This window comes from Ochlerotatus camptorhynchus, unplaced genomic scaffold (assembly GCF_037179485.1).
Source record: "Ochlerotatus camptorhynchus isolate MF236.1 unplaced genomic scaffold, CSIRO-AGI_Acam_v1.1 ptg000370l, whole genome shotgun sequence".
NCBI classification, from domain to species: Eukaryota; Metazoa; Arthropoda; class Insecta; order Diptera; family Culicidae; genus Ochlerotatus; species Ochlerotatus camptorhynchus.
Genome location: NW_027040858.1, coordinates 3,281,095 through 3,307,255, shown reverse-complemented (window position 1 = coordinate 3,307,255; position 26,161 = coordinate 3,281,095). Strand labels below are relative to the sequence as shown.

The 26,161-nt window shown below is 40.2% G+C and overlaps 3 protein-coding genes across 4 annotated transcripts in view; 2 read left to right on the top strand and 1 right to left on the bottom strand.

The window, feature by feature from the left end:
• The window catches only part of LOC135710092 (zinc finger protein 91-like), a 61,856-nt gene extending 47,465 nt beyond the window's left edge, over window positions 1–14,391 (bottom strand). The window contains exon 1 of the mRNA XM_065232568.1: window positions 14,387–14,391. The gene's annotated coding sequence lies outside the window, so the exon portion shown is untranslated. The remainder of the gene's footprint in view (window positions 1–14,386) is intronic.
• LOC135710103 (regucalcin-like) lies at window positions 1,168–3,472 on the top strand. Its single transcript, XM_065232588.1, has 4 exons — window positions 1,168–1,276; window positions 2,364–2,529; window positions 2,595–3,162; window positions 3,222–3,472. Exons 1-4 carry the CDS (start codon window positions 1,211–1,213, stop codon window positions 3,418–3,420), a joined length of 999 nt encoding a protein of 332 aa, XP_065088660.1. The 5' UTR covers window positions 1,168–1,210; the 3' UTR covers window positions 3,421–3,472.
• LOC135710102 (regucalcin-like) lies at window positions 12,478–24,785 on the top strand. 2 transcript variants are annotated; one of them, XM_065232586.1, is made up of 4 exons: window positions 12,478–12,597; window positions 23,600–23,765; window positions 23,833–24,394; window positions 24,451–24,785. In XM_065232586.1, exons 1-4 carry the CDS (start codon window positions 12,493–12,495, stop codon window positions 24,647–24,649), a joined length of 1,032 nt encoding a protein of 343 aa, XP_065088658.1. In that variant the 5' UTR covers window positions 12,478–12,492; the 3' UTR covers window positions 24,650–24,785. The 2 variants fall into 2 exon arrangements, with proteins under 2 accessions (XP_065088658.1, XP_065088659.1); XM_065232587.1 differs by lacking the exon at window positions 12,478–12,597 and adding an exon at window positions 22,314–22,422.
• Window positions 24,786–26,161: the final 1,376 nt, after the last annotated feature.

Below are 26,161 nucleotides of genomic sequence, written 5' to 3'. Positions count from 1 at the left end.
AAAGAATGCGCTGGCTCCGGTGGTGTTGTGGTAAGCGTGACTGCTTGCTCACCCCATAAGGAGGCATAAACATCTCTGATCACGTCTTCCTTCGGAAGGGAAGTAAAGCCGTTGGTCCCGGCCCATGTGTATTTGAATGGGTGCGATATCCTACCCAGGTGTGGAAGCTGCCATCTTGCAAATTCGATTACCGGCGGTGATTGGCACTAGATTGCGGAACAGAGACCGACGTTAAATAAAGGAAAGGAGAAGAATTCCAAAATAATACTGAAGAGAATTCTAGGAGCATTCCAAGAGCATAAGGATAAATTCCACGTCTGATCGAAGCATGGTTTTACGGGAATTTATGAAAAACGCTTAAGGAAAATTGAATAAGAATTATGAGAATTTTAGGAAGAATTTCAGAGACAGAGCTCCATGGGAGTTTTGCCTAGAATCCCAAGAGCATTATGAGGAAAATTATAAATACAATTAATTGAAAGTACTTCAAGTGTCTTCTATGGTGAATCCCAAGGTAGTTCTGAGCAGGCATGGCAAATCATTTACAGTCATTTCAAGCATTCATTTACATTCATCTGCCTCTAACTTTTTCTTTTCGGACCACAGTGCACTGCTTCTAGCTCGCTTTCAAGATATGCGTGAAAAATACATTGTCGTACTAGTCACATTATAAGAACTAGAGCAAAACCTTAACCTAAACCTTGCTTTGGTAGAACATTATTGTCAACCACCAATTGGAAAACCTCAAAGTCCCCGCTATCCCAAGAAGTGTAACGACCTCAGATCGTACCGGTTGCTGCGCTTCTCATTGATCACCGTTCATTGCACGCGAAAACGCCAAGTAGTTTTTCTGCACAAGATCGCACTGATCCACCACCTACCCACCAATCAATGCTTCTATACAGCTAAGCTATTGAGTCAAGGTTGAATCTACAAATCAACTTCTCTCGCCTGAGCTATATGTATGTATATAGGGGCACTACCGATCGCATGCTGATAGAGTAGATCAGTCTAGTTTCGGCCGGCAGCCAGCGACGAACACGTGGACCGTGCTCACAGAATCTCACATCTGTTTGCAAACAATCCAAGAGCGCTTGGCATTTTTTTTTTAATTAGCGATTTTCGCTTACCGACCCCGTTTGTGTTTGTGTACAATCAACCACGATACCCGGTTTGTGTGCCATCCCTGTACATCATCACTACAGCGACGATGGCGACGATGACGACGACTGCGGTCGTATCAGTTGCATCGTGTTTGTTGGCCCTGATAGGCAGTGTAAGTTGGTGGGCTTTTAGAGATCAAACAACAATAATTGTGGACGGTTATCTCCGACAGGTATCGAAGGTTATTAATTTTGCGAGATAAGAAACAAATAGCGGGTGAAAGATGTTATGCTAATAAAAGCTGTTGCGGAAACTATATTGAACCTTCAGTGCACTTTCATTCAATTAAATCTGATGAAGGTCATAATGATTTATTGTCTGAAGAATGTGGTTGGTGTGGAATGGGAGTGTAGTTTATATGAAGTGTTCCTGCCCAGGGCTGTGTTAAGGAGGTGGCAAAAAAGTTTCTGTCAAGCAACTTTCCTATGACATTAAATCAATGAGCATTCTGCAGTAAACGAAGGGAATCCTGGAATGTATTCCTAAAAAAATCTATATAGAATTTCAAGGTGATTATGAAAAAAAAAATTCTAGCATTTTTTCCAAAGTTAATTCTAAGCTAAATTTTATTGGAGCTTTGAGGACAATACTAGATCACCATTTGAATTTTGATTTGATGACCTAATTTGATAATTTTTTCAAATGAACATTATGTTTCTCTACAACTACAATTTTGTCAATTTTGAAGTGTCTATTGTGCCCATTTCAGAACAGTTAAAAAAATAGACGCAATTCAAAATGGCCAAATTCTAGCACAAACTTGGTTCATTGCCCCCTACACACTTAGAAATAACTAATTTTACACGTAACGGAAACCAATCTTTCACATAAAGAATGAGACGTAAACAAACATGTCATTTAATAATAAATGCTCCGAGACTGAAAAGTTCGTTAGTACGTTCGATTAAGCTGAATTTTGCGTCTGTTATGACTTAATGTTATGTCAAAATTGACGCTCGTATATGTCAGTCTCAGAGCACCTGCATTTACATGATTTTTTTCTATGTGTGCAACATAGTGCTATTGACATTCTAATGGTGATAGAACTTTGAAAATTATTCATTTTTATTGTTGAAATCTGTTGGATTATTTTCTACGCCGGACTCTACTTTGATGCAAAATGTGCAATAATTTCCTTTTAATTACACTACCTTCGTTACTTATCCTTGGCAAATTTTACACACACACACTTCCTTTAGATGGCAGCAGAATACAGTGTTCAGCAGCTTCCAAGCCCTCTTTCCCACCTCGGAGAGGGTCCGGTATGGGATGCAGACAGCCAGAGCCTCTATTACGTGGACATCAATGGAGCGGCCATCCTTCGGTACGACTACGGCGAGAACAAAACCTACAGCGCCAAAATTGGTAAAGCGGTCAAGCATTTTCTAAATCAAAGTAAAATTGCTCTAACCATAGTTTCCACCAAACAGATGGCGTTGATCCGATTTCCCCAATCATCCTAGTTCAGGGAAAGCCCAGCCAGTACGTCCTGGGAGCGGGTAACAAGATTGTACTAGTCAGTTGGGATGGTCGTTCGGAGAAGGGGGCCCTCGTGAAGACCTTGTACGACTTGGGCGAATCACAGAAGCACGTGCGCTTCAACGATGGCAAGGTGGATCCCAAGGGTCGACTCTACGCCGGAACCATGCAACTGGAAACGATGGGTGACATGTTCCAGCAGAAGGAAGGTAAACTGTACCGTTTCGATGGCAAGACTGGCGGAGAGTTCCACGTCTTGAAGGGAGGCGTCAGTATCTCCAACGGCTTAACGTGGAACGAGAAGACCAACAAATTTTACTACATCGATTCGGCTGCTTTGGACATCAAAGAATTTGACGTCCTGGAGAATGGAGATTTGCAAAATGAAACCGTCCTTTACGACCTGCGAGTTGATGGGAAAAATCCAGGTTTCGTCGGCGATGGGATGACGGACGACGTGGATGGAAACTTGTATGTCGCCACGTGGGGTGGTTCCAAGCTGATGAAGATTAACCCAAAGTATGACGAAACATTCAAAATGTATGTTAGATTGTTTGCTAAATATGTTTTGTTTTCAGAACGAAGAAAATCGAACTGGAGATTTCCATTCCGGCCAAACAGGTTACATCGGCAGCCTTCGGTGGACCGCAGATGGACGAACTGTTTGTTACGACGGCTCACACTGCCAATCAAGAACCACCAGCCGGAGCGCTGTTCAAAGTGACTGGATTGGGCGTCAAAGGCAAAGCGATGCATAAAATGGTGCTGAAAGATTGAAATTAAAAGAATTCCTGTGTTTGTTTTGGTATATGAAAAAGTTTTTGCGGCAGGAAATAAATACGGCTCTTAAAACTTAGAAGAACAATGTCTACTTTGATCAACTTTTTGTCCATGGCAGATATGCGTACTTCGTGTATGATGTAAAGTCTACACCCAAATCTGTAAGTTCCGATTTTAGAGATCTCTCACGTTCGCATTTGTGCCGTTCCACGCCAAATGACGAATCGAATCGTTCTAATGAGACCTTCTACGATTTGCATGAAACTATGCATAATTCAAGCGTAACTATTAAAATTGACGTATCTGATTTTGTAAACAATCACTTCAATCGAAAATTTGTGGCAACAATCTTGAAAAATTGGAGGGACTTGTTGCTCACAAAACCTGGTTATCTCCGTTTAGGATTGAAATTTTTCACTCCTGTTATGTTTTTGCCGTCACTTTGTTTTGAACAGTTTTTGAGCATTTTCCTCTTTAGCGAACCCCACACGGTAAGAAATATTGTCAATACTTACAAGTATTGACAATAATATTGATGATGTGAATACAGAAATATTGTCAATACCGATGTATTGACATCAGTATAAAATGTATTGACAATACGATTATTGTCAATACAAACTGTCGTGTAGGGTTCACTTCTACTTTGATGTCGACCCTACACGGAGAATGAGAACGATCCAAATTTGAGTTTAGTTCACTCATAATCGCCAAAAGTGCAGGAACTCAGCGATGAGTAAATTTGCCTCAGGATTTTCCAGGGAAAAATTCCCGAATTTGAGAAAAGTAAAGATTGGATTCACTCAGTCTATTGGTACTACTTCGAGACTGAATAAAATTTTCGTCAATTTCCTTATTTTCAGCTTCCGGGACAGGAGTTTTATACGGCAAAAGGAAGGGGAAAGGTAGCAGATGTTTTCAAGCACATGAAACTGTCAAAGTTCGCAAAGAAATATCTGGTTTGGCAAGCCATCTGTACCTGTGGCTTGAAAAGCAGCATTTTCATAGCTTCCGGGACTGTCAACCAAGAAATTTACGTGAAAGAGTGTTTGAATAAACGTCTGCTGCCTTTCCTGAAGAAACACGGTTGTTCCGTACTGTTTTGGCCGGATTTGGCATCTTGCCATTACGGTAAAAAGGCCATGGAGTGGTACGCCGCCAACAACGTGCAGGTGGTTCCCAAGGACAAGAACCCTCCCAACACGCCAGAGCTCCGCCCAATTGAGAAATACTGGGCTATTGTCAAGCGGAACCTAAAGAAGACCAAAAAAACTGCTAAGGGCGAGCAGCAGTTCAAGGCTTTCTGCGGCGAAGAAGGTGGACAAGGTGGCTGTACAAAATCTGATGGCAGGGGTCAAGTGTAAGGCCCGGCAATTCGGATTTGGAAAAGCGGAAGCCTAACTGAATATTTTTCCTGAATTTTATACTAATTGAACTTGAAAAAGAAATTTAATTTGATTTTTTAAATAAACGATTTCACCGATTTACACGCGTTTTCCCTTGACCAAATTTTGACCGATCACCCTTTATTTCAATTGTTAATTTCTGCATCTTATATAAATAAGTTAAAATTAGTTGCGAATTCTAGATTTAATTATTCTGACAGAGCAGTTAATTTATATATGTGACTAGACAATGATCTTTCCATCAATCCATGGAAAACTACAACTCCTCACAGTCACGAGTAAAACACGATGCGAAGGAAGACAAAAAGTACTACTACTACCATCAAAAACTTCGGTTTTCATTCGTGGGGAAATACAGTCCTGGAATCACAAAGCCGTAGTCTTCGATGCCACGTGAAGTGAAACTTTTATGGGGCACTGAAACATTTTTAATCTTGTTGGTGGGTATGCAATCTGCCAAAATGTTCACAATGGAATGCCTACCATGTGCATCAAGACGTTAAATTATGGTACAACTCCATGTTCACTTGAAAATCCAATAATTATTATTGTCAACCAATAATAAGCATTCACAGATTTGCATGCTACGACACAGGTTTTGTGGATGGATATCCGGTATATAATGTTGTTGAATGATGGACGTAGATTTTCCTCGTCAAACGTCTTTGCTTGACAATCGTGGAATACACACAAAACAAACAGGTTACTATGTCACCGTGCATTGAATATTTAGCAACTCGAGTTACTCAGAGTTACTCAAAATTTACTCCAGTATGACTCATTATCAAAAGCTGTCTTACCCCTAGTATCGACCGTATCATAAAAAAAAATGCCAGGCAAATATTAATTTCTGACAAGTCACAAGTGACTTTTTTTGGCTGATTTCCTCATGATCGTAGCTCCTTAAACTTTCAACGAATTTCAAATCGTTTGATGGAGCAGACGTCGATGATGGCGCTTTATACCACCCTGTCAAGTATATCCGTACTACAAACAGTACGAGTCCCTTTATTTGGTATTCATTGACTACGAAAAAGCTTTCGACCGTCTCAATCACGAGAATCTGTGGGGCGCCCTGAGACGCAAGGGAGTCACGGATAAAATCATCAACCTCATCGAAGCGCAGTATGAGGCTTTCACGTGCAGAGTTCTGCATAACGGAGCCTTGTCCGACCCTATCCGGGTAGTCGCTGGTGTGAGACAAGGATGTATACTATCACCGCTACTGTTTCTCATCGTAATCGACGAGATCATGGTAGGTGCAATTGACCGTGTGCCGAACCGTGGGCTGCTTTGGCAGCCTATCACCATGGAGCATCTCAACGACTTCGATTTGGCTGATGATGTTGCTCTACTAGCACAACGGCGCTCTGATATGCAGAGTAAGCTCAATGACCTAGCCGAACGCTCCTCTGCGGCGGGTCTCACCATCAACGTCAACAAGACCAAATCGTTGGATATCAACACGGGCAACCCTTCCAACTTTACGGTAGTGGGGCAAGCAGTGGAGAAGGTCGAAAGTTTCCAATATCTTGGCAGCCAAATAGCGTCGGACGGCGGGACCAAGAGCGACATAGGTGCACGAATCAAGAAGGCTACCCGAGCAAAGTCGGTTAACAAAATGAAAGCAAATCGATATGAAAGTTTGCAGTTCCTATCATAATGAATACTCATTTTGATTACAATTGTCACGACATTAGTCTGATATCATATTGTGCTTCCATTATGCAGTCAAGACATTTTAAATGAAAGCAACTTAACTTGAAGTTCTGCTGTTAACGTCTTGTTTAAAATTTAATTTAAGCTCATCTGTCGTTGAACTAACGATTATTGTTTATTTGTTTTGTTTAACACATTTTAGGTCATTCGTAGCCAGCCCGAGGTGACATTTGAGCTCAAGTCTTTCAGCGTGAGAAGCTTGGATGCTAACCATTTACGCCGGGCCGGTATTCAGTCAAACATTATGAATGCAAAATCAGTAATCAAATTGATTTCATTGAAAGCAGGATTAGTTTTCCGTTTGATTCAACAGTGTAAAATTTAGCTCTTATTTTTGATGTGTTAACCGTTAAGTCAACCAAAATGAGATCAAATAGAGTATTCAAAATAACTTACATCATAACAGCAAATTCTGATTTCAATTTGATCTCTAACTTTGCTCGGGTAGGGCTGCCTTTGCGAGTTTACGAAACGTATGGAGATCCAACCAGATAAGTCAACGCACCAAAATCCGAATTTTCAACTCGAACGTGAAATCTGTGTTGTTATACGCCAGCGAGACTTGGTGTGTATCAGCGGAGAACACTCAAAAGCTGCAGGTCTTCATCAACCGATGCCTGCGGTATATAATTCGTGCCTGGTGGCCTCACAACTGGATCTCGAATGCCGAGCTCCATCGTCGATGTCATCATTCGACGGGGCGGAAACGAAATCTACAAGCAAGCGCTGGATTGGAATCCAGCAGGACATCGCAGTAGAGGCACACCCAGGGACTCATGGCGGCGGAGCCTCAATAAGGAAATTAAGCAAGTCGATAGAAATCTGACCTGGGCCCAGGTCAAGGCAAAAGCGAGCAGCCGCCCAGGATGGAAGTCTTTCACGTTGGCCCTTTGCACCGCTGGTGGTGCACAGGACCCTTAAGTAAGTAAGTAAGAAGGCAGCTTCCACACCTCCGTAGGATATCGCACCCATTCAAACACACATGGGCCGGGACCAACGGCTTTACTTCCCTTCCGAAGGAAGACGTGACCAGAGATTTTTATGCTTCAGAAAAATCCAACCGACCTCGGCTGGGATTGAACCCAGACCCATTGGGATGTGAGAAAGCAGTCACGCTTACCACTACACCACCGGCGCCGGCTTCTGTAACTTCAGGAAACCCGGAGTAGTTGCTTGTATCCATCTTGTCCCACTCGTCTCGAAATAGTTTGATAAACTGTTATCCGGTGACGATGTTGCTTGTTTGAAACATGCATTGTACGCTGCCATGAGAACCAACTCGTAAATGTGGTGTCTACATGGTAAGTCCAGCCATTTTGTTCTTCAGCAAACTGTCAAGTATGACCGAGGCTCCGGTTTTTTCGCCTGAATTGACACGAGTGGTATCGTAACATTTTCCTATTACGATTTTGTCCAAATCCCTGGATTGCATGCTTGCAAATACAGCGTCAGCTAATGATTTTCCTGTTCCAGATTTAAGAAAAATGCTACTGTTCATCAAAATCCATCCCTGTGGCAACGATTGCTAGTTTTTCAGTTTTCCTTCGCTTGTATATCATTTGCTTCGAATCAAAATGAACAACCAAAGCTTTGTCCTTCGGGAAAGCATTTTTGATATTTTCAGAAATTTGCGCGGGCCTTGAGAAGAAAAAGTTATCAATAATGAAAATAAGATTTTAAAAAATTCTTCGAAGCCTTACTTATTTACCTTCCGTCCTTTGTTGATCTACTCAAACTTAATGTCTGAGGATCGGCCCCAACTACAACTTCGTCGGTGCTACAACTGCTGCTGCCGCAAGTATTCCAACTGCTCCACGATTTGATACACAATTTCGATCTAGGTTCTCGACGACAGCGTTGTTCAGTAATTTTATCCTTCTGCTACGGCGTTGGTTTCCGGATCCTTGGCCAGGTAATTCGCGCTTCATGATTGAGGTTGTTCTCTGCCACTTTGCCAATTTTCTTAGGTGTCGTTAAATCACGCTGTTTGCAATTTTCTAAACTTGCTCAACATGCTGGGATTTTGATCGGTGTTCTAATTGACATCTGCTGCCTCCAAAACTCTGCACGAACAGTATCGTTCTTCAGATGCTGTTCGATTTGGGATAGTCCAATGTTGAAGAAAGTTTTCACATTTTGAACACATTCCGCATTTGCACCGCTTTCGAGTGTTGCAAATTTTAATCTTGTGTTGTGCGTTTCCAAGCTACCAGAAGCTTAGAAATACGTCTAACCACATTCCGCTTGTGTTGATGTAGGAGGCCGGCGTGATTTCAGATAGTAACAACTTCGGTAGCAACGATTTGGACACTCTTACCGATCGACTGTTTCTCATTTTCACGATAGAACCGGAAATAACCTATGATTTCTGATTCGGATGGTAGATGGTTTCTTGACAAATTTCTTCTTGCAATCGAGCTTGCAATAGATGTTAATGGATCTGACGTCAACTTGAGTTTCGGGGTCATTGTTCGCACAGTACCAGAGTACCAGTAGCTTCGAAGAACGAGAAAATACTAGTTTATCATGTGTGCCTGCTGTGCTTATTATAGGTTTGATTTTGCAGTTTCCTAGTTTCCTTTCTCCACACCTGTAGAGAACTCACATCGCAGCTGCCAGATAACTCTAAGACCCGAAGAGCCCAAAGAAACGTGCTCAACTTTTTGGTTCAGCTGTGGTACTCTTTTCGGTCCCAAGCTAATCGATGCACCCCTCGAAACATAGGAAAATCCACGAACCCCTCATTTTATCTGTCAAACTTTCATAGCAAATAAAAACAAACATAGTGTAGTACTAGAATTTCGAGTAGAATGGGATACGTTAATCGATTTACTTGGGACCAATAGGCTAGTCAAGTAGTGAGCCAATTTAAAATCGTTAGTTTCCAACGGTAGTAGTTTTGTCAGAATCATAGAACATTTGTCAACATTCGTTTTCAACCATACTGAAGTCATAGTAGATTTAACAGCATTAAGCGTTGTTATATTGAAAATAAGTGTTTTCTGCAAAATAGTATTCCCAACTATAGTCCTTGTTTGAGTGTAGGATCGACAGGAGAATTAAACGGGTATCGTCCAAATAATGATAATGAAAAACATCAAGTAATATTGGCCGTTGATAAGAACAGAAAACCTCAAAATAATAGTATTAAAACCTCTGTAATCAATTATGTATCAGCTACAAATAATAATTAGGATTATTATGTTGATGTTAGCTGTAAATATATGAAAAATTATAAAAACTTGGAAAAATGTATTTTCCTATTCCTTCAGTAAATCGTGAATATCTCAGCGATGTTTTAAGATAGGACCAAACTGTTTTCGGCAAAGATGTTCGTGATGAAATTTCGCATCTTTTCTATCAGATTGATACTAGCGGTATGTTTGAACCCCTCTTTCAATGATTAAATGCCATTGAGTACCCAAAAAATATTGTTTTAGAGAATTAAGAAAATTGTAATACCCAAATTAGACTCAAAACAACAGGTGACAATTTTTTTCTTATAGTTTGGACCCTAAAGAATTTGTAAAAAATTTGAACTAACCCACTAGATTGGAAAGAATTACATTTTTTTTTTTATATTAGCTATGAAATGAAACTTTTTTCATAAAACTCAAATTAGCAACTCGAAGGAACATTTCCCAGAGTTGCCGTCTTACGAAACTTTATTTCTGACACCCTAATACCAACAACAACAAAGTTACCTCTATGCTAATACCATACCGCGTACAGACTATGGCTTCCCAACAAACAATTTGAGCTGAATAATGGCTGAATAAGCCATTTTTTAGCTGAAGAAGCATATTTTTGCCTGAATAAGCTCTTATTCTGCATGCAATGTTTGTTGGGTTATATCATGTAATAGAGGCTGTCTTGCAATGAGCACTCATACATCTAGTTTTCACTGGAAATCCTATGTAAAATCCATGATATAAGCCATAGTCTGTGCAGGGTATAAGAGTACGTTCAGACTATAGCTGATATCATGTAATATAGGCTATCTTGCAATGAGCACTCATACATAGGATTTCCAGTGAAAACTAGATGTATGAGTGCTCATTGCAAGATAGCCTATTTTTTTTTTTTTAATTATAGTCACTTTAACACTCTTGGGTCATTCGTGACTTGTCCGGGGGTGAGATTTGAACTCGTGACTTTGGCGTGAGTGGTATGGATGCTAACCACTACACCGGGGTCGCCCCCCTATATTACATGATATAAGCCATAGTCTGTACGGGGTATAAGCTATTATTTGGAGGGTGAGCCCCCAGGTTGCCTGACAAAATGCTATTTTGGGTCACCCTTCTATGCAGGCCATCAATGCCGAGCGTGGAAAGGTTTACAATAAGGCGTTTCTTTCACTTACTGATATTATTTGCCTGTAGGAGGTGCTCATTGGCAGCAAGTTAGGGACAAGGGACCTGGAAACTTATTGCAAGTAGTCATCACCGCATGTGACATCCGCTGTCTTTTCATTCACATAATGGACAATTAAATCTTCCAAGACGTTCTTCTGACTTGAACTTTATAAAAAAAAAAACAGCATTGCTTCTATGTGAACGGAATCCGCAACCAGTGATTTCATGAAATTAACAATTTCACCCATAGTGAAATCCACTGGGGAAGCTGTTTTTCAACGAATTTACTTTTTAACAAGAAATTAAAAACTTATGGCTAACTTATCTGAACTACCGAAAGACAGCAAACGGGTCACCAACTACCGAAAGACAGTTAAAAACCCACCAGTTATTGAAAGATTACGATTCCTCTCTGCAAAAAGGTAAATGCATCTTTTTACGGGAATGTACCCTTTGAAAAACGCTAAACTAGTCGATCATTCAGGGTGCATAGCTACTTAGGTTTGCTACCCAAAATGGAGTTTTTTTTTCTTTTGGGAAGAGCGTAGTGACGGACAAGTGAAAAAAGTGATACGGGGCTCCTAAATCTAAAATTCAAGAATTAAATAATATTAATCGAAGATCGGCAATCACAAGAAAATCAATTTGGTAGAGCTCTCGCTACCATCCGATGGTAACGAAATGATTGTTTGCGTGCATCCGCATCAGCTAGCTTTAGAAGCTTCTTTTAGAACCATCCTTCAGATGGTTTGCTTTTTCTGCTTACCCGTCGCTATGCTCCTCTGACTAAATAAAAACCTAGAGAAAACCATGAGCAGAGTAATACAAACCTGAGTAGCAATAATCACTTGAATACAGTGTTTGACTAACTAATTGAGCGTATTTTTCTCAAAGCTTTAGGGATATTTTCATCATTGCAAAGATTCAATCACTGTCGGTTGAGACAAAAATCGCAACACTTCACTAGTGCAATGCTTCGCTTCAGGTTTTTTTTTTCCTCAGCCATACCTTTAGTGACAACAATGCAAAGCTGTCGATTCGTCTCCGTCGAATGAATATAGAACCGACCGCACGCTGATCGAGTAGATCAGTCGCATTTGAACCACCGACCATCAGTGACTACTTAGACATTCGGGACCGGGATTAAGTTATACCTATTGGTGTACTTAAGTGTGAAAAACGGAGAACTGCTATTTTTTCGTACGGACACTTTATTGCAACAGACCTGTCCCGTGTGATCAAAATTCCTGATTTCAAATATTGGTCTTCCTAAACGTTTTGCCAGTTCACCAAATTGTTAACGATGCTATTAGTCAAATCTACGATGTCCACTGTTTACTTCGATTTGTCAGATGATTGGGTAAAAAGTGGAAATTGTCGAATTATATAAAAAAGAACAACCATAATCGTTGACAATTTAAAATATGCCAAACAGTTAAAAATAAAAATAAACATTTGGGTTTGATCAGACGGGACAGTTCTATATTTGTGCAATAAAACAAAGTGTTGTGTAGGATTGGTGCTGATTTACATAAGGGGCGAGTGCAATGCCGCTATACCGTCGAAATGGAAATAAAGCGGTGAAGATGGCTGCAGTCGGATTAATTGCATTTTGCTTGTTGGCGTTGATGTACATGGTCTATCATTTCGGATATTCAAAGGTTGGATTTGCCGACGCCGGTGGTGTAGTGGTAAGTGTGACTGCTTTCTCACCCCAATGGGTCTGGGTTCAATCCCAGCCGAGGTCGGTGGGATTTTTCTGAGGCATAAAAATCTCTGGCCACGTCTTCCTTCGGAAGGGAAGTAAGCCGTTGGTTCCGGCTCATGTGTGTTGTTGAATGGGTGCGATATCCTACGCAGGTGTGGAAGCTGCCTTCCTGCACATTCAATTGCCGTCAATGGATGGCAATCGATGTCCATCGGTGATTGGCACTAGATTGCGGAACAAAGACCAACGTTAAATAAAGGAATGAAGATGAAGTTACAGACTTATTGTCTTATTTCTTGCAGTATGTATTAATGTATTTGCCTTGCCTTTAACTCCCAGGAGCAGTGAATGAACCCGAGAGAGCGGATCTTGCTCGCGGATCAGCTCGCTTTGATGTGCCTTGGAAACAAACAATTCACCAAGTTTCGACGGCCAGGTGCGCTTCATCACGCGAGATGGATGGCGAAAGCGATATAATATGGGCTTAAAATGTACCTCCTCCGAACTCAATTTGTTGTGGATTGATTGGCACTAGATTGCAGAACAGAGACCGACGTTAAATAAAGGAAAGAGACCGACGTTAAATAAAGGAAAATAAGAAGAAGAAGGAGAAGAAAAAGAAGAAAGGTTGGATTTACAGTGTATAAAAAAACTTCACGTATAGCTGTCTTTATTTTATCGGGAAACAGTTGTACGAGCAAAAGTTAATGATCTGGATTTGCGGGAGAAATTTAAAGCTTGCTTGGGAAAATGTAGGCGAAACACAAAACTATTTTTTAGCTTGCAAAAAAATCAAAAAAATTCTCAATTTTGACCTTGCCTATGACTTAAGGTCCACGCTTAACGATTACGTTGCGGTTGCTAGATTTCACAGTTAACATAAGAAGAATTTTCAGTTTCGTTTTATGTATCATTGATTATATTTCGTCGAGTAGATGTGATTTGATATGTCACTTGATATGGTTATGAGAGATGTGAAATTTTACCATTTGGAACCATGATCCGGAATATCCGGAACTGGTTCTACGGTGACCATACCCAAGTAACCAAAAGTTCTGATAAAAGGCTATTTATGGCTTAAGCAGCTTGGTTGAAGGTGGTCTATAGAATTCTGAGCAGCCTCATTTTTAAGTCGTTATAAGAACTTGAAAGTTCCGGTACCATAATTGAAGAGCATTCTAATCAGTCTCTGGCGGAACTTGAACGGAACTTTTAGAAAATAAATTAAAAAACATCAATTCTATATTTCGTTCGCACTTTAATGAAAGCTATTTCTAATGAGAGATCTCAGCACGAACCGCTACGTCATCTGAAATATATTAAACTAAGCTGTAGTCCCGCCTATTGTTGGAGTTTTCTGAGCCAGCTGACTGACTTGAATACGAAACACAACACCTTGATGAATTTTAAATTGGTGTTTGCCCGCATGGTATTCCATCACACTTGTGGCGCAGTGGTAAGCAACCGTAGATCGCATGCCGAATACACGGGTTCGAATCCAGGAAATTACTTTTTAATTTATTTTTTTTATTTTTGGATATAATGTTGAATAAATATAAGAATTATGATTTATTCGGGCCACTGATCATTTAATACTTACGTACATTAAATTTTGTTACAAATAAAGATTTGTGCGGATTGCTTCATGTGGCTTGAAAGTTCTGTCGGAACTTTATTTGCACTTCATGGAACTTGAAAGTTCTGTCGGAACTTTATTTGAACTTAATGGAACTTGAAAGTTCTGTCAGAACTTTATTTGAACTTTATGGAACTTGAATGTGCTGTCGGAACTTCATTTGAACTTTATAGAACTTGGAAGTGATTTTAATCGTTGAATGCGGAACTTTTGGTTACTTGCCCTAATAAAAAATAACCATAAACGAACGATAACCCAAATCATTGAACTATTCCACAAATGGTTTGGATGATACCCAGAACACGTCGTTAAGCAAATTAACCATACAATTTTTATTAGGGTGGGTATGGCTCTATAGTTGTCGTTTCATGTGCCATTGATCATATTTCGAGTAGATGTGATTTGATACGGTTTTCAGAGATATCAAATTTTATCATGTGAAACCATTATCCAGAATATCCAGAACCGGTTCTACGATATGGTATCATGGTATTTATTTTGAGTGTCATTAGCCATATTTTGCCGAGTAGATGTGATTTAATATGTCGCTTGATATGGTTACGATAGATTGATTAATTCATTGCAATAATCACTAATGATTGTAAATATGCTTAACAAAGAAAACCTAAACATCAGAATAAACGAGTCTGAAGGAAAGCAGAAAAAGCATATTGAACCGTTTGACTTGATATTGATCAGTTGTGAAGTAGGATTGCGTCTTTCGGCGACATATTGGGGGTCCGATTTAAAAAAAAAAACAAAATCGACCGCGTTACGACAAGTGGTCAGGTTTTGACCAATTATAACCATAGAGGTAACTCTAAGACTAGAAGGTCCCGTAGAAACGTGCTCAACTTTTTGGCTCAGCTCTGGTACTATCTTCGGTCCCAAGCTAGTCGATGCACCCCTCGAAACATAGAAAAATCCACGAACCACTCATTTGATCTGTCAACTTTCATAGCGAATCAAAACAAACATAGTGTAGTACTGGAGTTTATACTAGATTGGGGTGCGTTAATCGATTTGCTTGGGACCAATAGGCTAGTCAAGTAGTGAGCCAATTTCAAATCGTTAATTTCGAATTGATTGTTGTTATAACTCTGTCAATAGCGGATGGATTTTAATTCTAAACAAATCGAAGGGAAATTTTTCTACAAATCTGCCAAAATGAACACCATCAATTTTCAATAGGTCGCTATTGAAAATTACACAAATGTCCGACTGTTGCAATGGTGATCAAAATTATCACCGATTGCCTGCAAAAAGCGCTATTCCTGAGATGGCGTTAAACATTGTTCTCCAGTACACAACGAAAGGTTTCTTACAAGCAGCTAGCTATCAAAGCTGCCGTCAAGAGCTCTCGATTCAACGAAAAACGAGGATGAAGCCGCACCGCTACTGATCGGATTCAGTTGCTCGTCGTGAGCCACTGTGGGCCATCTCTGCCAAACGCCTCACGCTTGTTCCAAAAAAAACATACAGCTCGCCAGTTTCATCCGTGTTGAACACCCTAATAGGATAGAGTAACTCTAAGACCAGAAGGTCCCAAAGAAACGAGCTCAACTTTTTGGCTCAGCTCTGGTACTATCTTCGGTCCCAAGCTAATCGATTCACCCCTCGAAGCATAGGAAAATCCACTAACCCCTCATTTTATCTGTCAAACTTTCATAGCGAATCAAAACAAACATAGTATAGTACTAGAATTTCGACTAGAATTGGGTACGTTAGTCGATTTGCTTGGGACCAATAGGCTAGTCAAGTAGTGAGCCAATTTAAAATCGTTAGTTTCGTATTGATTGTTGCTAATAGCTCAGCATTACTCAACCCTCACGACAAAACGGTTATTTTCAGGACCACCATAAATTATTGTGGTTTAAGAGTTATATTTCATTGAAAATTCGCTCGCCTTGTTACCAGCCACATCAACCCCAAAACTGTTTGATAATGTACCCAGCAACCAAATGTTTGTGGTCAAATGCGTAACAGTATTGAAGTGGTATATCAAGGGGTATTTAACTCTGCACACCTTAATCTATGCCGAGTGCAGAGGTGGCAACATCCCTCACCATCCCTCTCCAAAGGGGTGAGTTGAAAAAACCGATTTGTACCTTCCTTAAAAGTTTTCCTAGCTCGCTATCTACTTTCTACATGCAATGTTCACACTGCCGTACTCTAACGGAACTATCAACTCTAGACTTTCATCTCCTCCATCTATCGTATAAAAATTACCACTTTAGTCTGTTATTTGAAATTAGCATCTTCAACTATGTAAATCGTTGACTTCACGCAGAAGTAATACTAAACATATAGTCAAAGTATTCTTAACTTCTCTAATGGATCAAGGCAAGCATTCTGCTTCTCTTCATTCTCATTAGAACGTTTGCAGATCGGGATGTGGAAGAGGAAGTGGAAGACATCAAATCTATACGGAGTTCAACCCGTCCGACTCGATGTCCCGTTTAACTGCTGATTACTTGCAGATGTACAGAAACGAAGGCATACCCGATCGAAGATGAATAAAATTTGCCACCTGATCCCTGTCAGATTCTTCCCGACTAAAGTAACCCAGAACATTGATGGGCGAGGAGAATTCAATCCCACCCTAGGAGAAACTTCCTCGAGCCAGTTTTTAATAAAGCCTCAAATCAAATTTTCAGTTATGAGCAAGGCCTTACAGTTGACCGATCGGTAGGCCACCCATCGCACTGGGCTCCCTTGATACGAGCTAGTTCAAAAGAAAGATGATGACTGAGATGCATCTGCAAAATGACCGGATCTGGTGACGGTGATGTGCTTGATATGGATATCCCATAGAAGTCCATATCAATTGAGACCAATGACTGGCAAGAATATACTAGGGAAAACGCAGAGGAAAATGTTAAAATTTCCATCCCGGATGATCCTTGGCAAGACCGGTATACGAACCTGGCCGCCCCCTATGATAAGCTGTTTTTATTGATTGATTATTCTGCATAGCAAACTTGTAAATGTACCTGAACTCTTGCAGAAAATTATGCTCTGAACCTTCATTGTACGCTTCGAGGGACAAAGTATTTAGCAAAAATGCATTACTCAGCCCCAGCGTAGTCAAAATTTGTCGGATATACAAACAATTTCCCACTCAGTTCCTCGATGATACGATAACAGACTTCTTCAAAATGTCCACCACAGGCGGCTTAATATTTATTTGCGTCCCAACTGCGAACGTGCATAAACTCGAGCATAATCTAACGTTCAATGTCTCCAGGTTTGTTTTTGATTGTCATGATCACGGGATACAACCAGTTTGTACCATAGGTAGCTTTTGACCAACCACCAGTCGCTAGAGACAACTCGCTGTAGCTGTTTTGACTGCCGTATCGACAAGACCCTCTCGACCGGCCATGGTGTGGATGAACTTGATTGAAGTCAAGCCCGAATAGAAGCTGTTCTGGATGAAATCACGAGCCACAGGGATTTTTGCTGCAAATCGGATTGAGTTTTGCTAGATTTAAAGCGATCCACATTTCAGAGAATACTTACAGATTTTTTTTCGAGTGTTCCTCAAAACCGGCTTGTCGTTCTTAAGTTCTTGATTGAATAGTTGTTTTACCAGTTTTATGTATGACAACAAATACTCTCACTAGTTTTACTTTTGAGTAAACAAAGTATCACCTGAGTAGTCATCCTTAGCCGAGGGGACGACTCTATCTACAATGCAAAAAAGATTGTGTTTTGCTGTAGCTACCTGCGCGCACGCTGAGTAGATAGAAAGAAGATTGAAGACGATTCTGAAGATTTCCTGCAAAAACTTGATGAGCGATGCAAGTAGATGCGACAAATGAAAGAAGATTGTTCGAAGATTGATTCGCTAGTGTGAGATTTGTTGAGCATCTAAACTTGAGAATTAGATGTGTCGCCCCCCTCGACCTTAGCAACGATTTGCAAAACGTCAACACTCAGCAGTGATGCCGTTTTATATTATAATGTTTGTGTCCTACTTGTCTAAATGTGCTCTATCGTGCCGAACAGAGTGCCATGCTGTGTTTCTGCACAGTGAGCAGAGTTGATTACCCCTTGTGGTATACACAAATTCTCGCAATGACCGAATGCCACATGACCTTGTCAATTAACCAGAAAATGTGTAATGTTGTCATCAGAAAACGACGCATTTCCATGATGGGAAAAAGTGGTTTCCCTAACACAGTCGCCGAATATTGATACCGAGCACGCAATCCTACGTCAAATCTACGGCCGTGTCTTGGATACAATCTCTTACTTTTTTACTTGATAACCGTTTTAAAGCTTATTTAAAACTCTACAAAATATTGGCTCATTCAAGCAATTGTAATCAAATAATTAGAAAGTCACGAATGAGTTCCAGAGTTGCAACCAATCACACTCACGATTGTCAAATTTTGTGCATGTCGAAGCTCTCTCCATGACGATCAATCAAGTTGACGAAAGAAGTAAAAAGCAACTGGTGAATGCCGTCTGGGTGGTGATCCGGCACCGATCTGGCCATGCCCCCGACAATCACGACACTCATCTGTGCTCGTTTTGAAGCAGTTGCTGCTTCAATTGCTTATGTGCATGTGTTGGTGCGTGAGTCCAGCGGCTTCCGTTTAATTTTGCCAGCTTTGTTTGTAACTCACACAGCCGAGTCGAACTTGAAATGCGTACTAATTGTTTTCATTCTCCTCTGTCGTTTCTCTTTTTCTCATCATCGTACTGCGGATGTCTTTATTGTTTTCGTTGTGGTTATCATCATCAGCAGCGAGTGTTAAGTTTTGGCTTTACCTCTCACTGCGTGATTAAACGCAAGCTTGTAAATACTCATCACAGCTAAAATGCTATTTTTCGGATTTATCAAGCTATGAGATATTTTAATGATAATTCTTATTTACAAGATGCAGGAAAAGAAGGTAAAGTGTGTGTATGACACATAAAACCTGTCAATTTAGCTTTCAGAGGGTCACAATAGCGATTATCTGTAACGATGAGCGAGCAATCAGCGATCATAAAATCGTTAGTTGTGACCTGAGTACTGCGGACTCACTCAATATGCATGTCATTTGGGAGCCAGTGTGAACTGTCAAACGGGAGCCAAACATTCAGAAGCAATACATGCAGTTACTGTACTTATCCATCGTCAAGCATTGTAATCTCATAAAAATTATCCATACTTTTTCATAACACATTCTTAATTTTAAGCTCAAAGACAAAAACCAGCAGAGCCAGTGATGAAAGTATAAAAACCAGCACAGTATTTATGACTCAGCTGAGTTTTCAATTGCAGTAAAACATACTTTGGCGAAACATGTAAGTAAACAAACTTTGATAGAACTCCTGGCTCAGAGCTTTTGGAGGGAATCAACTAAGAACTAGCAAAACAGTTTGATCGGGCACGGGCTAGACCCTATTTACGTTGTGTTTACGGAGAACTGTATAAAGTCAAACACGACCGTTGGATTGGCCGTCCTGCCATGGCGGAGGCATACGAACTATAATTTTATTTGTCAAATACAATACAAAACAGTACACAACAGAAAGAGACACTTGTGAATACTACTGTAGCGACATCTGTGTGAAGATAGATGTACCATAGAGGTAACTCTAAAGGCCGGCGCACAATAGATACGTTTTCAGGTTTTTTGACAGTTAGCCCATGCATTATCTGTCAAAAACCCGAAAACGTATCTATTGTGCGCCAGCCGGACGTTTGACCAAACACAGTTTTAAACTTGAGAAAAATTTCAAGCAGTTTTCTATTGGCTTGCAAAATGAAATCGAACGACTCCGCAGTACCCAGGTTGTGACCTGTTGTGACCTTCTGAAAGCAAAATTGACAAATTTTATGTGTCATACGCAAACTTTACCACCTCTTCTCGCTTCTTACAAATAAAAATTATCATTATAGCACAGACAAACAGACGTAACTTTTCATTGTGTATCTTCGTTCATGCATTTAACGGTTGATTTGAATATTATCAGTTCCGCGAACTACTCGCCGCAGCGCTGGCATCGAATCACTTTGACGTTTCTATATATTCTATAGAACTTTTATGCAATATTGTTTACGAGTTAACGAGCAAGATTGTTTTCCGCGAGAAGCCAGAGAGATGTCGCTACTGAGGTTATATGTTTTGAGATACTATGTTTTCAAGAACAAGTTTTTCAAAGAGTTACGTCTGTTTGTCTGTGATTATAGTATCCCATAGTTTCATAATTACGAAAACTAGCATTTTAACTGTAATGAGCAATTGCAAGCCTGATTAAACTTCTATCAGTGATAGTCGGTTGATGCGTTGACGAGTGTCATGATATTTTACATCACTGATGAGTTCTCATTTGTGCTCTGGAAAAAAGTCGCCAATTTGTGAGCAGTGTTGAGAGGATGTAAACAATGGCAAGAAAATGAATATTTTACAAGCAAAATAATTTGGAAACTGAAAGTTACCGACTCTGCACCACTCGGTAAAGAGTATGATCAACCGGTGGAAACTAACGGCTCATAACGGCATCGATTAATTTGGGACCGAAGAGAGTACCAGAACTGACTGTAGTGGTAATTTTTATACGATAGATAGAGTAGATGAAAGCATAGAGTTGATAGTTCCGTTAGAGTACGGCAGTGTGAAGATTGTATATAGATATTAGAGAAGCGAGCTAGGACAACTTTTAAAGAAGGTACAAATCGGTTTTTTCATCTCTCTTTACCAAACTCCCCCTTTGGAGAGGGATGGTGAAGGGTGTCCCCCCCCCCCCCGCCACCACTGGCAAAAAGAGATGAACACCGACCCGCTCAAGTACCAACTGTGTGTTTGAAACAGTTCTACCGATTTTTTACCGCACTTCAGTTGTTATTTGAAGGAAGGCATCCAGTCGTAGGTTTGGAAATTGCAACTATTGTTTACCCCTACCACGATATGTGCTCCTGTCATCGTCGACGTGTCCCCTCGAGATCGTAAAAATTAATTCTGAATTTTAATGGTGATGTAAACATTCATTAACGTAAACTTGTATTTCATTTCACGCATCCGAGCAACTTGTAAACAATGTTGTTTACAATAATGGGCTTTTGTATACAATATTCGCTACATTGTATGAAATGTCTTAGAACTTTACATGATATAGGATGTAAACTTATATGATATGTGCCGCTCAGTTTATGTGCATCATACTGAACAGAAATTTACACTACTTTTTCGAACTGTATAGTTCAAAAAGTGAAATTCGTCTACAGTTTGACCAGGTCTGACCGAGAGGAAGAACAGGAAATATTTGCCACCCTAGTTTAGAGAAACACAGAGTGCAAAAAGCACCAACAGCAAGGGCAAATCTATACCACCACAGTTCATTATCATGGTTGAGAGATTAATGTCAAGGTCACCGGTAAGGTCAAATCGATTCATCTTCGTCGAACGCTGATCACGCAGATCAGTCTCATTTGAACTGCCGGCTATCAGAGACATTCGAGACCAGGACTCCGACGGCTCTGATTCAGTTATTTATATTGGTACAATTTAGTGTAAAAAAACGGAGGACTACTGGGTTCGATTTTTTGTTTCTTGCACTCAAGCAAACACAATAGAGTTGTCCCGTCTAACCCAAACACCTAATTTATATATTTTCCAAAACAATCTTTCACTGAATTTTCACTTTAATTTGACAGAGGTCAAATTTTCAAATAACTCTGTTAATTCACCAGATTTATTTCTGACCGACAAGATATGAATTTTGACAAACAGCCTCAAAATCCTTCTTTTGGTGATCGGCCGATTTTCGAACATATTAATGTATTTGCAAAGTGTAAAATATAAGTGAAAATTACCAAATAGAACACAATCTTAGTCTTCTAAAAGGTTAAGACTGTACATCAGATCGTACCAAAAGCGGAAATTGTGGAATTTGGAAATCAACCATAAGCTTTAACAATTTGAAAAAAGTCAAACAGGCATCAGGAAATACAATGAACCTTCAATTAAAAATATAAAAAAGTGTGGATTTGCTCAGACGGGACAGGTCTATTGGTGCAGTAAAGTAATCAACCGGTAGTTGTTTTGTGTGCGATAGGTATTTACATAAGGGACGAGAGAAATGCCGGTACATAACCGAAGTGGAAGTGCACCGGTGCCGACGATGACTGCAGTCGCATCAGTTGCATTTTGTTTGCTGGCTCTGATAGACCATGTAAGTGGCATTTAGATCTTTGTGGGTTATGCAATTTGATTAATTTAAATATGAAGTGGTGGAAACACTAATTAATGGAGATCCGGAAATTATCCTTATCACCAAGTGCACTTTTGTTGGATCAGCGCTGCTGCAAGCCATAAAGATTTATTGCATGAAGAATCATACATAGAGTGCCACATAAGTAGTGTAGTTTGAGGTGTTATCAGTTGGTTGTTGATTAGTTACCAGGAATGGGAACTATCGATCACTGCTTTAGATACTGCAAAATAAGGGAAGCTATCTGAATTACCGGTACCATAAAATTATAAAACTTCTTTTGAAATTATGGGACTAGAATCTTACGGACAAACTTTAGCGAGTGAAATTATTTCCATTTATTTGCACTAGAACGTGATAAACGTGTTTTCCCAACGTCGTGTGGACGTGGACAATGCAGCAGCTCCAAACGTCATTAGCTTCGTGCTTGGTCATAGTCACTTAAATGGGCGTTAAAATTGTCCCGGCCGCAATCAGTTGACCCTTGACTGCTTCTAATCTTAACACTCACTTAAAATTAAAAAAAACGTGGTTCAATCACATAATTTGGGTTGTGTTCGACTGTAGGGGCCTATTTAATGACCTGCAAAGGCCACACTGATATAATTTATGATTGACTACAAATGTGGTTTTGGGACGCGTGGTATTTGATGAGGGTATGAATCATATGGCACGATCTTCAATAAATCCTGCCAGTTCATCTCTATCGCTGGCGACGTGAACATTATTGTCGAAAGAACGTTCCAGGTGGTACACGAGGAGTACACGGCTGATGAGATTATCTCAGAGAACATCGGAAACATTTTAACGGTTTAGAAATAATTTAAGGGATTTTCAGAGAAATTTGTAATATTTCAGAGAAGATCATAAAAGTTTGAACAAGTTTTAGGAACTAAGAAGTCCTAAAAATTTCAGAACAGTTCACGGAACTTTCGAGAAGTTCACACTTCTTGGAAGTTCCGTGTACTTCTTAGAAATTCAGTGAAATTTTTATAGGTCTTCAGAAAATTTCACAGAACACATGACAACTTCACTGAATTTCAGAAAAAAAAAATCATGGAACTTCCGAAAAGGGTTCCGACAAGATTTTTATTTTGTTCGAATAATTAACAAAACCCCTGTCTTTCTTTTCCTGTAGATGGCCGCACAGTACACTATTCAGCAGCTTCCGAGCCCCCTCGCCCCACTGGGCGCGAAGACAGTATGGGATGTGGACAGCCAAAGTCTCTACTACGTCGATATCAACGTGGCGTCCATCCATCGCTACGACTACGCCGAGAACAAAACCTACAGTACCAAAATTGGTAAAATGCAACACGTAAATTTCCTAGATATAGTTCAAATAACTCCCGGAAACTTTCATCTCAACAGATGGCGTTTCTCCGATTGCGCCAATCATCCTAGTGCAAGGAAAACCGGACCAGTTTGTCCTGGGAACGGGCAACAAGCTTGTACTAGTCAGCTGGAATGGTCGTTCGGAGAAGGGAACTTTTGTAAAGACCTTGTACGACTTGGGCGAATCGCAGAAGCACGTGCGCTTCAACGAGGGCAAGGTGGATCCCAAGGGTCGACTGTACGCCGGAACCATGCAACTGGAGACGTTGGGTGACATTTTCCAGCAGAAGGAAGGTAAACTGTACCGTTTCGATGGCAAGGCTGGTGGAGAGTTCCACATGTTGAAGGATGGAATCAGCATCTCCAACGGGCTGACGTGGACCAATAACAAGTTTTATTACATTGACACGGCTGCGTTGGATGTAAAGGAATTTGACGTGCTGGAGAATGGGGATTTGCAGAACGAAACTATCCTGTTTGACTTTCGAGTTGACGGGAAAGGTCCAGGTTACTTTGGCGATGGGATGACGCATGACGAGGACGGGAATTTGTATGTTGCCACGTGGGCTGGCTCCAAGGTGATGAAGATTAATCCGAGGTACGTTGTAGATAAATCATCAAATGATTATTTTGACATTTGCGTCTTGTTTGCAGAACGAAGAAAGTTGAACAGGAAATCGCCATTCCGGCCAAATTTGTAACATCGGTAGCCTTCGGTGGACCGCAACTTGATGAACTACTTGTGACAACGGCTCATACTGACAACCAAGCTCCACCTGCCGGAGCGCTGTTCAAAGTGACCGGATTGGGCGTCAAAGGACAACCGATGCCTAAAATGGTGCTTAGTGGTTAACAAGAATCAAGCTTTGTGGAGAAACAAGTGAAATGATAGAATTTCAGAGTCTACGCTGGGATAGTAAAACATTTAGATCTTAAAAGTGTTAACTATTTGATCCTAAATGCAATATAATTGTAACTGACTCAAATGTTTGATTGCCTTGAGAATATCATGAGACAAGTTTATATTCAATTGGGTTCTTTAATTATGAAAAAAAAAATCGGTTTTTGGTAAATGTATGTGCAACAATCTTGGCGCCCCTCGGTGGGACTTTGTATGAGAGTGAGCTATCAATTTGTTAGTTTTGTGTCAAACAGTGATGTTAAATGCTTTAAATTATTATAGCAGATTCGTAGAGTTATTTCCTATCGATTGGCATATTTCAATTTTAATTTCATCCATCAATGACTAAGTTATGAGCGTTCAAAACCTAACACCTTTTTTAAATTTTAGAACCAAATTTGACCTAGCAGCAATACCAAATACCGTAGAACCCCGATGGTTTGAATAGCTAAAATGACAATTAAACGGCACTCATTTAGAATTTGTTTAGCTGGTTCCCCCTCAATAGCGAATGTGTAGGAGTACCAGTTACAGAAATTCCAAACGAGCGCCGTGTAGTTGCCATTTTAGTTACTCAAACTAACGGGGTTCTACCAACACTATTACCATAGAGGTAACTCCATAGAGAATCAAAACAAACATAGTTTAGTACTAGAATTCCGACTAGAATGGGATACGTTTATCGTTTGCTTGGGACCAATAGGCTAGTCAAGTAGTGAGCCAATTTAAAATCGATAGTTTCGTATAGATTGTTGGTAACTCTAAGACTAGTAGGTCCCGAAGAAACGAGCTCTACTTTTTGGCTCAGCTCTGATACTATCTTCGGTCCCAAGCTAATCGATTCACCCCTCGAAACATAGGAAATTCCACTAACCCCTCATTTTAGCTGTCAAACTTTCATAGCGAATCAAAACAAACAATGTGTAGTACTAGAAATTTGACTAGAATGGGATACGTTAATCGATTTGCTTGGGACCAATAGGCTAGTCAAGTAGTGAACCAATTTAAAATCGTGACAATGAAAGACGAAATGAACCGAGGGGGACGACTCTATCTACGATGCAGAAAAGATTGTGTTTTACTGTGGCTAGCTGCACGCACGCTGAGTAGATAGAAGGAAGATTTATGTCGATTTTGAAGATTTCCTGCAAAAAGATGAAGCACGATGCAAGTAGATGGGAAAAATGAAAGATGATTTTTCGAAGATTGATTCGCTAGTATAAGATTTTTTGATCATCTAGAATTGAGATTTAGATGTGTCGCCCCCCTCGAAATGAACACGAGTGAAGCCAAAACAAACAGCATGAAACAGCATGATCGAAAGTGGTTCTGTTGAAAAGGGGATCTGCTCGAAGCGAAGACAGAATGACTTTCAATTGAAAGTGATGATTGACGATTTTCGATTGAAAATGACTTTATTGGGTCCTGCTTGCTACAATGAATTTTATTGCATTGCAATAATTT

Excerpts from the sequence above, each read along its gene's own strand:
- LOC135710103 (XM_065232588.1), top strand. The coding sequence starts at position 1,211 with ATGGCGACGATGACGACGACTGCGGTCGTATCAGTTGCATCGTGTTTG. Across the intron at positions 1,277-2,363 it reads TGTTGGCCCTGATAGGCAGT|ATGGCAGCAGAATACAGTGT; the intron begins GTAAGTTGGTGG and ends CACTTCCTTTAG. Across the intron at positions 3,163-3,221 it reads CTGATGAAGATTAACCCAAA|AACGAAGAAAATCGAACTGG; the intron begins GTATGACGAAAC and ends TTTTGTTTTCAG.
- LOC135710102 (XM_065232586.1), top strand. The coding sequence starts at position 12,493 with ATGGCTGCAGTCGGATTAATTGCATTTTGCTTGTTGGCGTTGATGTAC. Across the intron at positions 12,598-23,599 it reads CCGACGCCGGTGGTGTAGTG|ATGGCCGCACAGTACACTAT; the intron begins GTAAGTGTGACT and ends CTTTTCCTGTAG. Across the intron at positions 23,766-23,832 it reads AACCTACAGTACCAAAATTG|ATGGCGTTTCTCCGATTGCG; the intron begins GTAAAATGCAAC and ends TCATCTCAACAG.